The 17,810-nt window shown below is 36.1% G+C and overlaps 1 protein-coding gene across 2 annotated transcripts; it reads left to right on the top strand.

The window, feature by feature from the left end:
• Positions 1-5,779: 5,779 nt before the first annotated feature.
• LOC114578330 (UBP1-associated protein 2B-like) lies at positions 5,780-8,296 on the top strand. 2 transcript variants are annotated; one of them, XM_020841787.2, is made up of 2 exons: positions 5,780-7,293; positions 7,985-8,296. In XM_020841787.2, the coding sequence occupies exon 1, from the start codon at positions 5,857-5,859 to the stop codon at positions 7,291-7,293; it is 1,437 nt and encodes a 478-aa protein (XP_020697446.1). In that variant the 5' UTR covers positions 5,780-5,856; the 3' UTR covers positions 7,985-8,296. The 2 variants fall into 2 exon arrangements, with proteins under 2 accessions (XP_020697446.1, XP_020697445.1); XM_020841786.2 differs by lacking the exon at positions 7,985-8,296 and adding an exon at positions 7,418-7,773.
• The last annotated feature ends 9,514 nt before the right edge of the window (positions 8,297-17,810 follow it).

Genomic DNA, 17,810 nt, shown 5'->3' with positions numbered 1-17,810 from the left:
TTATTATTTGTATTTATACAACCTACCAGTTTATTTTTAATTTTCTTAATATTCATTTGTCCTTTGTTTAGTTTTGTTGGATATTTATCTTAATAATTTCTTGTATATCTCACTTAATTTTGCTATCAGTTAAGTAATTATTGTTTGGTAAAATTTGCCTTCCAATCTTGATGAGTTTTTTTTAATATAGTACTTCGGAGGCTTATAAATTATTTGTGATTTGATTGATGTACTTAAGGTTTTCTGTTCAGCAATGGCGGTGAATATCTTAAACCATTTACTGCTAGATTTTTAGAAATTTATCCTAATCAATCAACTTGCTTTAACAGATTATGATGTATCATTTGAACTCTTATTTTTTGATGTTAAAGTTTGTGTCATTTGAAAATATTCATTATTTTTTTGAAAATATTAGTGGAATAAAATTACAAATTCAGACCATTTACAAGGTGCAAACGTTCCATAGATGACAGTGCGTTGGCGTCTTGAATCAAATAAAATATATTTAATCATAATTTAACCATTTTCTACTCTAATCATAATTGAATAAAATAAAATATATTTAATCATAATTTCAAAGCATGCCATACATCAAAAATTTCAAGCTCTTATGACTCTTTGCGCATTCAGGACCATAACTTTCATGACACAGCAAAACTTTCTCAACGTCACATAACTAAATCTCATAATCACATAAGTCATTGCATTGTAATAATAAAATTATAAATAAACTCATTTCACAATTTCACATAGAGTTATAATGATAGACAACACAACATGCTACTATATAAAAATTAACTATTTCATAATATAATTGAATTACTAGGGATTATTTAGAATAATATTTTATGACATTAATTGCACTATAGCATTATTTTTTGGGTTCTATATTATTTTTTGGATGATTAAAAATATGCACATTTCAAAAGCCTTAGTGTTAAATTCTCTTGAAAATATTTAAATGTTCAGAATAATTATATTTATGACATATGAAAAGTAACACGGTGAAAATTGTATGGATATAAATGAATCTTTATTTTTCGCTAATGGAATTATAAAATAAATCAGAATATTGAAAATTTTCTGCATTTTGAAAACTAAGATAGACAAAGTGCAACCTATCTCAAACTAGATAACTTTCAAAATTGAGCTGGAAGTAGAAAATGAAATTTCTCTTACAAAAATCATTCTCATTATCTCTCTAAGCCAACTGCTAAAATGAGTTACGTGAAACGGAAAAGTGGATTCAAATATTTTAATATACAAATTTACTATTGGGATCATAATAAGCAGGAGATGGACGTCGGAGGTCAGATGGATCATCGTCGGTAGGTGACGAAGGTCGGAGGGGCTATAGTCGGCTAGAGAACGATATAGAAGGTTAGAGGAACTATAGTTGGTAAGTGATGGAGGTCAAATGGATCATAGTCAACTGGCGACAAAGGTCAGAGGGATTGTACTTGACAGGAGGAGATCGAAGGTTAGAGGGATCATAATCAGCAGGAGATGGGTGTCAGAGGTTATAAGAGGGATCTTAGTTGGCGGGTGATGGAGGTCGGAGCGGTCGTAATCGACTGGATGAGGAGATCAAAGGCGGAGGGACTATAGCCACGGGCAACAAAGGCTAGATGGACCATAGTCAGTGCATGATGGAGGTTGGAGGGACCATAGTTAGCAGGAGAAGGAGGTTGTAGGTCGATGAGACCATAGTCTGTGGGTGATGGAAGCCACAGGGACCATAGTTACTGGGCAATAGTGGTCGAAGGGACTGTACTCGGCAAGCAACAATGGTCGAAGGGATTGTATGTGATGCCCTAGAATCTAATATGGAAGAATTATTCATTTATCTTTTAATAAATAACAACTGTAACTATTTAATTCCATATATCAATAATAAATAACAAAAAATTAGCTTTTATAATTCAAAATATCAATATACACATCTTTATTTAATTCCAAAAAATCATATACACAACTCAAGATCTATATAATCATATCACAACTACTATGTTATGAGTACAAAAAAATAACTGAACAAGAAGAATCCAAACTAGTCTCACACTTTTGATCGTTTGCCCTGACCTTAAAATATTTAACATATATAATGAGCTAAAAATCCAGCAAGTCATCAAAACCTATAATTGAATCCAAAACACGACAAAGAAGTAATATGACGTTAACGATCAAATCATAGTAGTTACATTCGTATGATCATTGAATCAGTGTATAAATGATAAAATTCACATGCAGTAGTAGTAGATTTTATAAACATTAAAATACTACGGTATAGAAGCAAGTAAAATAGTAAATCAATATGAGTGTCAAATCTATAAAACAATCATCGTATCCATAATACCAATCATTACATAAATTAGATAAAACATCAAATTAAAACATCAATAAAGATTGTTGAAATCAAATCAATGTAGTAATGCACACATGCTATCCAATTATTCTATATCAATATTAAATCAATATCTTAATCATATGCTTAATATATCTTGTATATCACGTGCTCAATAAATATATCATGCATTTTGTATTAATAAATTATTAATAAAGTTAATAATAAGTCCGTGCAGTAATATAAACAATGTCTCAATAACATTCATTTCAGTTGTTATACTAAACAAGTAAAAAGTCATTACTATCACAAAGTTTTTCAGTATCAATATTGTATCAATTTTAACCTCGAATATGCCTAAAGATTCGTGATTAATCAAAGTAATTTTTAGTGACGTATAACCTCGTTGGAGTTTTTTCGTCAAGATACTCGATTTGATTAAAAACCTGAAAGATTTGAAAGTTATTTGTCCCATCAATTAAATAACATCATATTTTAAACCCTGTTGTAAGGGTCATTTGGGCTCGGATCTGCCATTTATAACTGAACAAGAAGAATCCAAACTAGTCTCACACTTTTGATCGTTTGCCCTGACCTTAAAATATTTAACATATATAATGAGCTAAAAATCCAGCAAGTCATCAAAACCTATAATTGAATCCAAAGCACGACAAAGAAGTAATATGACGGTAACAATCAAATCATAGTAGTTACATTCGTATGATCATTGAATCAGTGTAGAAACGATAAAATTCACATGCAGTAGTAGTAGATTTTATAAACAGTAAAATACTACAGTATAGAAGCAAGTAAAATAGTAAATCAATATGAGTGTCAAATCTATAAAACAATCATCGTATCCATAATACCAATCATTACATAAATTAGATAAAACATCAAATTAAAACATCAATAAAGATTGTTGAAATCAAATCAATGTAGTAATGCACACATGATATCCAATTATTCTATATCAGTATTAAATCAACATCTTAATCATATGCTTAATATATCTTGTATATCACGCGCTCAATAAATATATCATGCATTTTGTATTAATAAATTATTAATAAAGTTAATAATAAGTCCGTGCAGTAATATAAACAATGTCTCAATAACATTTATTTCAGTTGTTATACTAAACAAGTAAAAAGTCATGACAATCGCATAGTTTTTTAGTATCAATATTGTTTCAATTTCAACCTCGAATATGCCTCAAGATTCGTGATTAATCAAAGTGATTTTTAGTGACGTTTAACCTCGTTGGAGTTTTTTCGTCAAGATACTTGATTTGATTATAAAACTGAAAGATTTGAAAGTTATTTGTCCCATCAATTAAATAACATCATATTTTAAACCCTGTTTTAAGGGTCATTTGGGCTCGGATCTGCCATTTATAGTGTTGTTTGGTTCATTTTTTTGAGGCACTTTATTGGACTTGAAATTTGTTGAAATCATAATTGGGATGTTCCTAAATTTAATTTCTTAAAGTTTTCAATTTCATCATGTATTTATGTGATTTTTTTTGTGACGTATCAATTCTCTTTTTTTTTTAAAAAAAAAAATTTTATTAAATTTTTAAATTTTTTTGTTTTTATTTTTTTATGACTTATCAATTCTCATAAGAGATGAAAATGGAGTGGACAAGATCTTACGATAAACTTAGTATATGACTAACCAATTAAATTTTATTACAAGAATTTCAAAATAAGATAAAAAAACTGTTAAACTTCTAACTTAATTTTGTGTACATTAATATTGTGCACTACAACATTAAGGTCTAACTACTTCAAGTAGCCAACTTTTTCATTATCGTTTCATTCAATCTTTTTTGAGTTATAATTTTAGAATATTTTTGTTGCGTCCTGGAGTATTCACGGTGGTAGAGAAATATAATATTTAACGTCTTAGCATTGTACGAAAATTCGGCACGCAATCGATAGGAGAGAAGATCTAGCATTTATGAGACATCAAGATTTTTACGTGGAAAACCCCTGAAAAGAAGGAAAAACCACGGGGCCTAGCCCTATTTGAATGAATCCACTAGTATTTATCGTTGATTACTAGCCCTATTTGAATGAATCCACTAGTATTTATAGTTGATTACAAATGAGGCGTTCCTTGGGGGAAGGCCTTAAACTTAATGTACATATTATATAGTACATTACATAATGAGAGTTACAAAGAATCTCAGGTAATGTGTTTGTTTGGTCTGAAGGACTGTAGTCGATGGACGACGTAAGTCGAAAGAACCGTTGTTTGCGGGTGACGGAGGTCAGAAAGACTGTAGTCAGGTCGAAGTCCAATAATGGAAAAAAAATTCATCTTTGGATAGAAGTCCAGTGAAAGTCCGACAACCGGTAGAAGTCTGACGCCGGGTAGAAACTAGGCGACGTGCGGAGGTTCGGCGTCAGTTGGAGTCTGAGGAGAACTCCGACGTCACTTGGAGTTCGGGTGAAACTCCAGCGTCACTTAGAGGTCAGGCGGAATTTCGGCGTCATTTGGAGGTCGAGCGGAATTCCGGCGTCACTTGGAGTTCGGGTGAAACTCCGGCGTTACTTTGGCAGAATTCCGACATCACTTGAGCGTCGGGCAGAATTCTGTCGTCACTCGGGCGTCAGGCAGAATTATGGCGTCACTCGGGCGTCATACAGAATTCCGACGGTGGTCGTGGAGGAGTTTCTTTCCTCCAATCTTTCTCTTCTTTTTTATCTTCTTTTTGCTTGGCCCCCCTCACAAGAGAAATGATGAGTCTATTTATAGATTTCTGGAGTGGCATGGCCTATAAATAGGTGAGAGATCCGGGGCGAATCATGAGTGGTTTGAATGGGCGGCAGATATTGAATCCCTTGATCGTAGACTGTTCGCCAGACATTTGAAGGTTTTAATCATGTTGGAATTTGGCGATCTTGGGCTCATTGGATTTGTCTCGTCGAGCCACTCGATTTGATTATAAATACGTCATGTTTGGAAACCGTTTGGTAACTCAAACTGTGGTTCGAACTTTCTAACAGTGCTTCGGGTCCTTGATTTGAACTCATTTGGGCTCGGATTAAGTTGAATTTGGTGTCGTTGGTTTCGTATTTTCGAGACGATCAGTTCGACTGTAAGTTGTTGAAATCGGAGTTCAGGCGACCCCAGATTTAATTTTTGAAACCTCTGACTTGATTTTGCCTCGAGATTCGTGCCTGACCAAGATAATTTTTTGATGATATATCAATTCTTAAAAATTTTGCCATTTTAAAAAATAAGGGGCTATTTGTTTCGCCGAAATATCATAATTTTTAAAATTTCTATATTTGAAATACTTTAACACTCATATAATTCAACCAAATAGCCTTTCCTAAGAAATGATTTATATATAATTTAATTTTCTCAAAATAATTACATCATTATGTTTTTTTTTTCATCTACTTGGGATCACTATTAGACCACAAAACCCTAAACCAAAGTACCAAAACCTCGATCCGTCTACGCGTGCTACGGTCTTTTCTCTTCACTCGCCGCTCCTAATGACTTCTGCCAAGAAGCGGAAGGCCGACCAAGACGCCGAACATCTCTCCATTCCCAACCACGACACCGATGTGAAGCCTCACCACCCCGTTGTCGCATACGTCCGCCAGCCTGACGATGATTCCGGCGACCCTGCTTCAGACTCCGATCCTGAATACGAAGATGAGGAAGAAGACGTCCGCAAACTCCTAGCACCCCTAGACACCGACCAACTCACTTCACTACTCGTCTCCGCCGCGGCTCGGGACCCCGTCACTCTTGCCTCGATCCGTGCCCTAACTGACTTTGATCCTGCTCATCGAAAGCTTTTCATCCACAGCCTCGGTTGGGAAACCACCTCCGATAGCCTCCGCGCAGCTTATGCTCGCTATGGTGAAATCGAAGAGTGCCGCGTTGTTGCTGACCGCGCTACGGGACGCTCCAAAGGGTACGGTTTCGTACTCTTCCGAGAACGTTCTTCCGCTCGCCGCGCTCTACGCCATCCCAATAAGCTCATCGACAACCGCATGACCACCTGTCAGCTTGCCTCGGCGGGCCCTTCTCAGAACGTTAATCGTAACACTAGGAGCAACCATAGTCCTAATCTTAACCCCAGCGATAACCTTCCTCGAAAGATCTATGTTGGCAATCTCCACGGAGACATTGATGGCCGCCGTCTTCACGCGTTTTTTTCTCAATATGGAGAGATTGAAGAAGGGCCGATTGGATTCGATCGCCAGACTGGGAAGGCCAAGGGCTTTGCGCTTTTCGTCTTCAGATCTGTCGAGGGAGCGAGAAAGGCCTTAGAAGAGCCTATTAAGAACTTTGAGGGGTATAATCTGGTTTGTCAAAAGGCAACGGATAGCAACAAGAGTAGGGCATCGACAGCTATCAATAATGCTAGTGGTACCAATGCAGCCCCGTCTAATCCTGCAGTGAACATGGGCAGTTTTAATGCGCCTGCTTATGGTGGTCAGTTTACCCCATCAGACATGGGGCTGGCGCAGCAGGCTGCAATGTTTGGGCAAGGTCTTATTGGGCAGGGGATGCCGATGAATGCTGCAGTACTTGCAATGCTTGCGGCTGCTGGTCAGAACCCAGCTGCCTTTGGTATCAATCCTGCAATGCTTGCATCCTTAAACCCTGCTCTTGTGGGAGCTTTGGGTACTGGAGTTTCCCCATCTGCAGTTAACCAGGCAGCAATTCCACAGCAGCAGGCTGCTGTAGCAAATTATGCCCTGGGGAGTTCTGGTTATCAAAATGTAGGGTTTCAGGGGCCTCCTGGCTTCCAGGGGCCTCCAGGATTCCAGGGGGCTCCTGGTTTTCAAGGGACTCCACCACCAGGGACACAGCAGGTTGCTGGTGTTGGTTCTTCATCTTACCAGCCTAGTAACTTAACGCAGGCTGGACTGCAGAGGTCTACCATGGGACCTATGAGTGGATATGGACTTCATTAGGTGAATTCCTTTTTACTGTTTTGATATATTGAAATTGATAAAATTTTGATTGATTTTTAAGGTTTTTAAATGGTTTTTTTTTTTTTTTTTGGTTCTCTTGCTAATTTTTTCTCGTTTTGTTTAGTTCCATGTCGAGAACGTGCTTACTCGTCTGGTTTACTATTGGGTGACTTTGAATCTTATTGGCGTCGAGCTTGCGGTGCAACAGTTCTGAGGAATACCTTTTGATTTGGTTTTGGTACGACTGTTTTAGGATGTATGGTTTTGTCTGTTTTATCTGCACTTCAGTCTTTACTTATTGTGATGTGTATCAAACTATTCTTAGTTCATCATGTTGTTATTGTGGCTTTTTATGAACAGTTCTACCTGGTTTGTGCCTCTCGAATTGATTAGCGGGACCTATGCAGTTCTACTTGGTTTTTTTTTCTCAACAAGACTATTTTTTATTAATGTGATGTTTACCTGAAGAATTTTGTTGCAGATATTTTGAGAAAATTATCGATCTAAAACGGTCTGTTGGTTGATTTTGAGATTTAGAGTTGCTTCTTGAAATTTACTAGTACTTCTTGAAATTTTATTATGCAGACTTTCACTTGGAGGAGATTTTTATAAAAAAAATTTCTCAAATTTTAATTGGCCTTTGTTGTGTATTTGCTGAGAAAGTTTGCTATGATGTCACTTTGTTTTGTAGACTGACGCTGATATTAGGTTCTATGAGTGTTTAAGAAACAGTCCAGAAGACCAAAGTTGGTGTAATCTATAGTTGAGGAAGGTTGCTAATTCTGGAACAAAGCTTTAACCTTTGCCATTCATGCGGTATTTATTCTTTAGAACATCAGAAAACCACAATCTTTTTAGGAAATAAAAGAGCTCAATTAAATTTTGCTAGCTTTTTTTATTACATGATGCTCCCGTCTGTAACAGCTGCATAGTTATTATTCTTCCTGGCTGTAAAATATTTAACTTTTATGGTGATATCGATCATTACTAAAATTCCATTTCATTCTCGTGATGTTCTATTTTATCCACTTGCCTTGCTATAAGTAATGCTGTTTTTTTTTTTTTTTTTTGATGTGGCTGTACTCTAACAGTTCTCCTGTGTAAGATTTGCACGTTTTTTAAGTCAACCTATATTTCATTGTATATGTGAAAACCATGTGCCATCCTTAAGCTTTTTTCTATACTTTTCAGAAGCTATGAATTTATTGCTTGTTTTGTCTAAGTGTGCACGCTCATTGTGCTTTCGAATGGGCTTGTTGTCAATACTAGGATAAATTGTGTTAATAGAGTTATGTTAGACCGGTCCTCAAAAGGACCGGTCTAGCCGGCCTAGCACAAGGGCTGACCCCTTGTTTATGCCAGGTAGACCAAGGTGTTGCCCGTGTAACGCCCCAAAATCAAATTTGGAAGAATTGTCTATTTATATTTTTAAGAATATATTCTAACTTCTATAAATCATCAATATAAATAATAACCAACAAAAGCAACTAAAATCATATACATCAAGATATTTTATTATTTATTCACCCAAAATGTTTTTTACACTAGCTAGGAGATTACTCTACAAATGAATAAAAGAAAATACATAACCAAAATAGAAAGAAAACTTGGGGATCTCTAACATTCTCACTTTAACTGGTCATAAACCTTTATCTGATATGAAATTCTTAAAATCCACATAATTAGCTCAAAAGCCTATTAGTAATTCAAAACTCACTAAAGCTTTCAATGTAAGGACTAAAAAATCAATATGATACTCTCAGTCTAATATAATCAGTAGCAGTCAATGTAATTAATGACCAAATATTATCAATAAAATTTAAAATGATCAATAATAAAAGCAGAGAATCATTACAATGAATCTAAAAACCAATAGTTGACATAAAATTAAATAAATCGCTAAAACAACGGTGCAGAAATCATTCATAAATCATTAAAGGAATTTATTTTATCTATTTATATGCATCATCTGTTTATGTATTATCAATGCATCCAATATTATCAATGATATTAATGTTTATATTAATGTCATCAGTGCTATAGGTCGAGCTTTAGTCAACGAGCAAGTAGGTCGATAGGACTGTAGTTGGTTGATGAGACCATAGTCGAACAACCGAGGTCGTAGGGGTTGTAGTTGTCAACGAAAGCTTGAGAATCGTAGTCGGACAATTGTAGTTTGAGGATTGTAGTCGACAGACAATGAATGTTGGAAGGACCCTAGTCAAGTGACGTTGGTCTGAGGATCTTAGTTAGGAAACTATGATCGTAGGATCATTTTGGATGGGTGACTGAGGATAAATGAACTATGAGCGCTTGATGTTGGAAGGACAGTTGTCAACAAAAGTTTTGATGGCAGTGGACAGGAGATGAAAAGTCTGATGGTGGTGGTTAGATTGAGGTGAGATGCAAAGGTCAAGCGGTGTTGACAGGCCTGAGGTTCGATGATGATGGCAAGGTGGATGTTCAGCAGTGGCGAGGGTTCGCTGACGGTTTTTCTCGGGCGAAGCTCCGAGATTTTTCAATCTTCTTCAAAGTTATCTTGAATCTCTAGCCTAAGGTCTAAGCCTTCAAAGCTCCTCTCATATAGAACGTGGGGGTCTATTTATAGATTTTGAGAGTAACATGCTCTATAAAACATGGAGAAGATCTAGAGCAAATTCATATTGTTCCATTGGACAGCCCATATTTATTCCCTCGATCATAGACCGTTCGTCCTGCATTTAAATATCAGAATGATGTTAGAAATGAGCGATCTTGGGCTTCTTGGATTTGTCTCATTGAGCCGCTTGATTCGACTATAAGCATGCCATATTTGAATATCGTTTGGTCACCCAATTAATATTCTGAAGCTTCCAAATGTGTATCAAGTAATCAATTTGTGCCATTTGGGTTTGGATTGGACCGCTTTTGGTGGTGTTGGGTTTATCTCGTCGAGACTTCAATTTGGCTATAAGTGATGTAGAACGGGAGCGGCTTTGCTAGGGAGAGGTGGATTTCCATTCATGGGTGCTTGGCAACAAATCTCCTTAGCACTTGGTAGGCCTCTTGAGTGGTGGCAAAGAGAAAGAAATTTCTCTTGCACTTGAAAAGGAAACAGACTCCCAACTTCGTTCTCTCAAAATATGAAAACAGTTTCAGACTTTTAACAAAAATCTGAGAGGAATTCTCAGATTTTAGTGGACAAGGATCTAGAGACAGTTGAGGGAGTAGTCAATCCTTAATGGAGAAGAGAAAGGCTGAGAAGAAATTCCAATCCACGCGTCTTGACTAGAGAAGTTTGCTGGAGCAATTAGGAGAAGAGGGGACGGCGGGACAACAGGGAAATTTAATGGATTTCAATTCCCAAATCAGTGAATGGATTTGGGGGATTAGAATAGGTGAGGTGTTTATATGCTTGGGAGGAAGTAGACAGCAACATGCAACCTCTAGCGGCCTTGGGACAGCAGTTTGATGATCTCTGGCGGGTGGGCAGCAAGTATCTTTGGAAAGGTTTCTCTAAACAGCAAAATGAAACTCTTGGACAGCACACCATGGCCTCCTGGTGGCAAGACAGTCACCAAAAACAGTCCAGAAATTCCTGGACAACAATCTCGGGTCTTCAAGGATGCAGGACAGCAAGCCAATAATGCTGGAATATGTGGGCAGCCAATTGGAGTTTCCAGGAAAGGGAAGGAAACGTGGGAAGAGCTTAGAGAGGAGGCGGTGGAATTAGATTAGCAGGTGGGGTTTAATTCCAAAATTAAAATGTCTGATTTTGGAAACATTTAAAGAGGTGAGAGCCTAGGGAGTTACTACCAAGAAGTAAGAAGGAACACTTGAATTATTTCTCAGAATATGGCTTGGCTTTTGGAAAGAATTCCAAAGAGGAATTATATGGGGGCCGGTGGTTTAGAGCTGATGGAGAGGATTTGGGAATTGATTTTGGGTGTAATTAATAGGCTAGGGGGATTTAGGAAAGTAATTAACTAAATCCTATTTGAATTTGAAATTCAAATTGATTTAATAAAAGAACTTTCCTAAAATAGTTTTGTTATATTAGGAAAGATTTTGAAATTTGCATTAATTAATTTTGAATTTTAAATCTTTCCCGCATTCAACTCAATCATAATAGGAAAACAAACTTGGATGGGGGGAAGAGGGCTTGAACCGGCGGCTAGGGAGATTGGGCCGGCGGTGTGGAGGGGTCGGGTGGGATGCTTGGCCGTGGGTGTTGGACGGGGAAAAGAGGGGTTTTCGGGTGAGGCTAGAATCCGACGGTCAAACGAAGATGGGGAGGAGAAAGAAGATGAAGATAACGACGAAGAGCAATAAGAAGGAACAAAAGCAAATAAACTAAATATCAAAGATACAACCGCGAGCCTGGACACATCTTGCGTCTGATGGGTACTACGTTGCCTTTCTCCAAGGGACTTCACGCTACGAGCCCAGACCCATCCTGCGGCTGGTGGAAACTCCGACTCCCTCCCATAGGGTTTTCACTAACATTCTTCCCAAAGAACCCAAGTACAAAACGCAAATTTTTTTATTAATAATCCATCATACTTAATACATGAGAAGGGACCTCTATGTATAGGCCTCAAAAGAAATTAAAAGACACATTTGCCCCTTGGGCTTACATAGGACAAGAGGGTGAAAAGGGAAATTGCATAATTAAATCAAAATACACTTAATAAACTAAAATAAAACAAAGTGATATCGGTCGTCGATCTTCAGCTCCTCCTCGGATAGGCATGGATGGTTGGATGTCCGCATCAATAAGTTTTCTGAAATCAGAGTTAAGATGATCCCACATTTTTTTTAGAAGTTTTCAATTGAAATGTGTCTCAAGATTTGTGCCCGATGGCGACCAAATGCGGGATTTTTATTTTTATTGAATTCGATCAAGTTGATTTTTGTGACAATGGTGGTGATGGTCAGCGGTGACCGATGGCGACCAAATGCGGTCACTTGTAGTGATGGAAGTTGCTTGCGATAGTTGTTGGTGCCGATTTTTGGCGGCGGCGGTGGTGTTTGTTTTTAAAAATATTGAAATGCTTAAAAGTTGTGATATTCTTTGCTCATCGTATTTAATTTTTTTCCTAGTATTGCACCTCATGAGAATGATCTGTTAGCAGTAATTCTTAGATTTTTCATCTGCTCAACATTCATGGATATAGAGAACATTTTTCCTTTGGTACTTTTCAGGGGTTCTTGTGCTCCAATTGGATTGTTGATGCTTAAGACGTGTTGGGTGCTCTGCTCCTTTGTTTGTTTTTTCTAGATTAAATATTCTTCTCATGGTTTCTTAAGAGTAGAAATTGTGGAGAAGATGACTTGTTTGTCCAAACTTGAGATGACAATTAGAATTAGTTTTGCTGTATCTTTTGGAGTTAGGGGATTGTTCTAACTGCTGAGCAGATATGGTGCTTTAGGTATAGTGAGAATAGTAGGAATTGTTCTAAAGTTGATATTTTTGAAAGTTCTTCCCCTAAATATCTTCTGAATTTGTATATGATGACGGATAACCCTTTGGATCAAATTTACTCATTTTTTTGAGTGTGAATATGGACATATGTAGAATCTCTGAACGCTTTTAATTGAATATTGGAGATTACTCTTGTGTGCGTATATGACCTTAGGAGAACTTAGAATTTGAAAGTTGAGTATATGAGAAGACATCTTATTACAATTCTGAGATATAGTGTTGGTAGGGTAGCTTCCTCCTAGATTTGTTTGGTAACATGTGTAGTAAACGTGAGTGAATGTCACCTCAAGAAGTTATCTATTTTTTTTTTTCTTTCAACTGTCCCATTTTCTTGATATGTGTAAAAATATGAAGTTTGATGAATTACCTTTTGATTTGATAGATAATTACATAGGATTGAGGTATATTCTTTTTCATTGTTGGTTTTCAACACATTTTTGTTTAGTTTGAATTATAGTTTTGAAAATTTTAAATATTTAAACCGCCTCATCCTTTTCTTTCATAATAAATAATTATCTGTTAGACCGGTTCATGCGGGATCGACCCAGCGGAATAGAGGCGGAAGAATCCGCCTCGTCCTGTACGCGCGTCGGACCGCCGGTCCTCACAGAGCCATTTAGGAAGGTTTTTGAAGGGAGTTTATGAGGGAAACTGAATGTAGGGTTTGTTTAGAGATTTCCTTGATTTGTATGCATTAAATAGTTTGTTTTCCTAGGGTTAGGGCATCTTGAATTAGGTTGAAATTTGAGATATCTTAGATTTAGGTTTTCTTTTGGGCTCTAGCGGCTTCTAGAGATTTGAGAGAGATCGATCCTCCTCTCGAATTGAGGATCACTTGTATCTTGTTTGTTTTTCTTCCATTAGTTGATTTCTTGCAATAAAATCTACTGTTTTCCCTAATTTTCATTCGAGTTTGAAAGAGTTTTCTTGCTGTTTTCCGAACATTTATAGGAAATACTTGAGATCTACATGTGTTTCCTATCATTATCTTACTCTCTTGTAATCACCTATGAAGGAGATAAACCAATAAATTTCGGTCAAATTTTTAATTTGGGATTTCCCCCAATTATGACTCTGAATCAATGAGAAAGGGAGTAATTTTTTGTAGGTTAGCCAGTAGACTACCTTTTTTTCTATGTTTTGAGAATGCACGAACTTCACATGAGAAAGCTTCTAAACTTCTATTTCTGAATAACAAAGGTACGCAAGGTATGGATAACCTAATCAATAGTGTCATAACTTGATTTTACTATCTTAATTGAAATCAAATTGTAAAAAAGAATTGCTTTTTAAACTAGCTTGTTGACCTGACCATACGAGCTTGTTTTTCTAAAGTATTATCAACCTTGTGCATATTAATGTTGGAACACATATAAGTACTTTCAATTGTATTCCTTGAATCGAAGTCCTGAAATTCATAATGATTAAGAATAAATTTAATATTGCAGTTTTGATCAGAAGTGAATTTATTGACAGATAATAGGCTGCAGGCAAGGTTTGGCATCAGTATGATTGGATTCAGAATTAATCTATCTGAGACGCAAACAAACATAATTCCAGGTAACTTTAATTAGAGAACCATCGGCAATTCTTATACTTAACCCCTTATTACATGATTTATAATTTTCTAAACTATTGATGATTAGAGACGCTTACAACTATTATCAACAATCTTTATTTTTTTTTTAATTCTTTGCATTTAAAGCATTTATTAGATTATCCAGTTGTGTCACAAACACTAGTACCAATCACACTATAAGCCCCGATACCTTTCCCCTAATGTATTTTTAGATCAGATTGTTGCTTATTGAGAACGAGGGAATTGTGTTTTTGTAATGAAGGATTCTTGCAACTGAAGTCTGTGAAGAGTTACTGTCAATAGAAAATAACTAGGACGTATTTTTGAACTAGAGTAAGTCTTCTTGGTCGCATATTAAATATTTTTTGTTGTGTTGTGAAGGGGGCAGTTTTGCCTATTTCATTTCACATGTAATTTGATGAGACTAGGGCATTATCGTGTCATTTTTTAGAGAGTTTGAAGTAGTCCCATAACTATTCATATTTGGCTAATTTAGACATGGGATATTACACTTCTATAATTTAATCCCTCAACTATACAAAATTGATCTCAAATGTTCCACCCGATAGAAATTGTGGGAAATTGGATACAAATTTGGTTTCAATTTTGGCTGTTGATCTTACAAATTTGTCTCAATTTCATCTCAAAGAGATCATTTTGGATCAATTTTATATAGTTAGGAACTAAATTTGAGAAATGTAATAACTATATGACTAAATTGATCACATAGGGATAGTTGGGAGACTATTTTTGATCTTTTTCCTGTCATTTTCTAATTTCTAAATTCTAGAGTATGAATCCTTTTTCGGGGTTGTCACAAAACCCGTGATTATGATCCTTTGAGAAAGTTGTGTTCATTTAGGTTTCATTTGAGACAGTTTTCTACTTGCTTTTTTTTTTTCGGACTTCAACCATAATTTATATTTTGATGTTGTTTTTTTTTTCTTTAAAAAAAAAAAGTCCTAAAAATGTACGTTCTATGATAATTTTAAAAAGCTATTTTCTCTCTAGTAGTTTTACAATGCATTAAGAAAGCCATGCCAAACTAAGCCTTAGTATCTTTTTGGGATGACTTCAGCTTTTTGTAAAGGTGATTTTGAAGCTATTATTAAAAAAATAATTTTTTTAATGCTATTGTAAAAAGCCACTTCTAGTTCAAGTTTTCTAAGAGCAGGGAAAAAGTAGCAGCAAAAAAAGCTGTGGTTATAACTTATAATCCGAAAACAGAGCAGTAAAATAGCTGTCCCAAAAAAAGCTTTAATTTGCGACCGATGATGGGCATCACTCCTTTTAGAACCTCTGATAGGGATTGGAATGAGAACTGAAAGTTACTACAGAAGCGGAGGTCCGTCTTTCAGTAGTTAGTTCGTATTTAGTCAGCAGAAGAAAATGTCATAGTGATGAAAAATTATTAGGTGAGGAGTGTGCACTGTCCGCACAAGTATTGGATACATAGCAGTATCCAACGATACCCAACGGTAACGCGTGCGGGTACCATTAGGTATTCAATGCTTGTGCGGGTACCACTAGAGGAGTGCGCACCTAATAATCTCTCCACAGTGATGCATGCTAAACTTGAGGAACAATGGGAAAGTTTGTTGATGAATACTAGAGAATTTTGAGTGATTAATGGGCAGGCACAAAGATTGTTGGAGCTTGACGATTGTCGGATATCTTCCGATCAACTTAAGAAAGCCCGATCTACAAATATACAGTTGTAGGAGATTAGAGACTCGGGAGATAGTGTCGAGTACAGGAGGATGAAAGCTTTCGTCTCCCTTTTGAAGATGGCGTTTGATGGCGTTGTTTGGGAGGCAAAGTTGGAGTGGTTAATGGCGACGAGTTGAAGGATCGTGTTGTGATGTCAGTCTTGATGATGTGATGAAGCAAAGTTCAGATGCGAAGTGAGTCTAGAGAAGGCTAACTACATGATGAGGTCATGCGAGATTGTGCATTTTGAATATGTTGAATTGAGAATAAACCATCTTACTCGGTCTCACGTAGTGTGATTTCTTGTTATATCCATACCTCTCGTCGTCTCGAGATGAGAGATTATTCTGTGCGGTGTCCGAATGAGTTTGGAGGTGAATTTGGATGTGTAACGTCATTTGGTGCATTGGGCCTCGGGTGATGTGGTGTGTCCGGATTTGCCTCCTGACTCCGCACATAATTATTTTTCTATCATCTCTAACCTACCACCGCCTCACATAAGGGCATCTCCAACCAAACACCAAACGCTTGAATGACGTCGCTCGCGAGCTCCAGCCGAACGGTAAAACTTCCGCTATTTGGTTGCGGGTGAACAGTGGGATGCCAATATTGGCGTTGCATTGTTCATCTTCGTTATTTTTTTGTCTCTACCGAAATTACCATAGAAATGCGCGAAAAAAGAGAGAGGTTGTTACCTTCACAAAAGGGGGCAAAATGAAGTTCGATTGGAGATGAATCACATTATTTTTTAGTTTCACAACATTTTGGAGTGAAAACTGAGATTTTCGATTGCAGATGCCCTTAATTGCGTACCAGTATCATACTAGAAAATACCTTGAATAGCTTATAGCCTAAGCAATGTATTCCAAAATTTTCAAAATTTTATTTTATATTTATTTTACTTCAAATCAAACATATCAAAATTGAAATTTTTTTTACTTTACGATCAAAATACATCAAGCATCCTCTTAAATATCTAATTTTAAACAAATATAATTTTAAATATATCATATAAGCTTGAAGAACATTAGTAACCAAACATTAAAATTAAACAAAATAAAGCACGATTCATTTTCCAAACAAAATAAAGTACAAGATGTAAGTTAAGAATATATATCATAAGGAAGTTTTTGCTTTTGTTTTTTTTTTTCCGTCACAATTACAAACTTTGATCACTAGAATTGACTTCCTTAGCTTGCTCTCCCTCTCTGCAAATAAAAGAAGGCTACCCCCATTCTCACAGTCTATTTTAATTTAGATATTTGCAAGTAATATCATTCTGAGTCTATTACAATTCTTATGAACTGCTTTTAAACTTTGTTAAATGTGTAATAGATGATTTATTTAGAAATTTAGATCGGTTAATGCGATTTACTGAGTTGTGTTAGCTCGTAGTTTTTTTGTATTATGTTTTGGGGTCTAGGAAGGAGCCAATTGAGTAGTGGAGTTAGGATCTGATCTGTTTGAGGTTTTATATGCCTTTCTATTCTTATTTTGTACACTTATGGCTAGTAATTTAAATTGTGTTGCTCTATATTTCAATATGTAGCCATTTATTGTTGTGTAAATGTTGTATATATATTTTGTTGCAAAATGAATTTTTTTTGTTGTTGTGAATGAGTAATTTTATTTATATTGGAAGTTATTAGCAACTCTATAGTATGTTGTTTGTTTTAAGTTTAATTGAAAGAAAAAAAAAAAATTCCGAAAACTCTATTCTTATGTTGATTTGTCGCAAGTCAACACGATAGTATCCTGTCTATG

This window comes from Dendrobium catenatum, unplaced genomic scaffold, assembly GCF_001605985.2.
Source record: "Dendrobium catenatum unplaced genomic scaffold, ASM160598v2 fragScaff_scaffold_853, whole genome shotgun sequence".
Lineage (NCBI taxonomy): Eukaryota > Viridiplantae > Streptophyta > Magnoliopsida > Asparagales > Orchidaceae > Dendrobium > Dendrobium catenatum.
The sequence above is the reverse complement of the archived record's forward strand: the minus strand, read 5'-3'. Positions and strand labels throughout refer to the sequence as shown.

What these genes read in the sequence shown, in the direction of transcription:
- LOC114578330 (XM_020841787.2), top strand. Translation starts at nt 5,857, where the DNA reads ATGACTTCTGCCAAGAAGCGGAAGGCCGACCAAGACGCCGAACATCTC.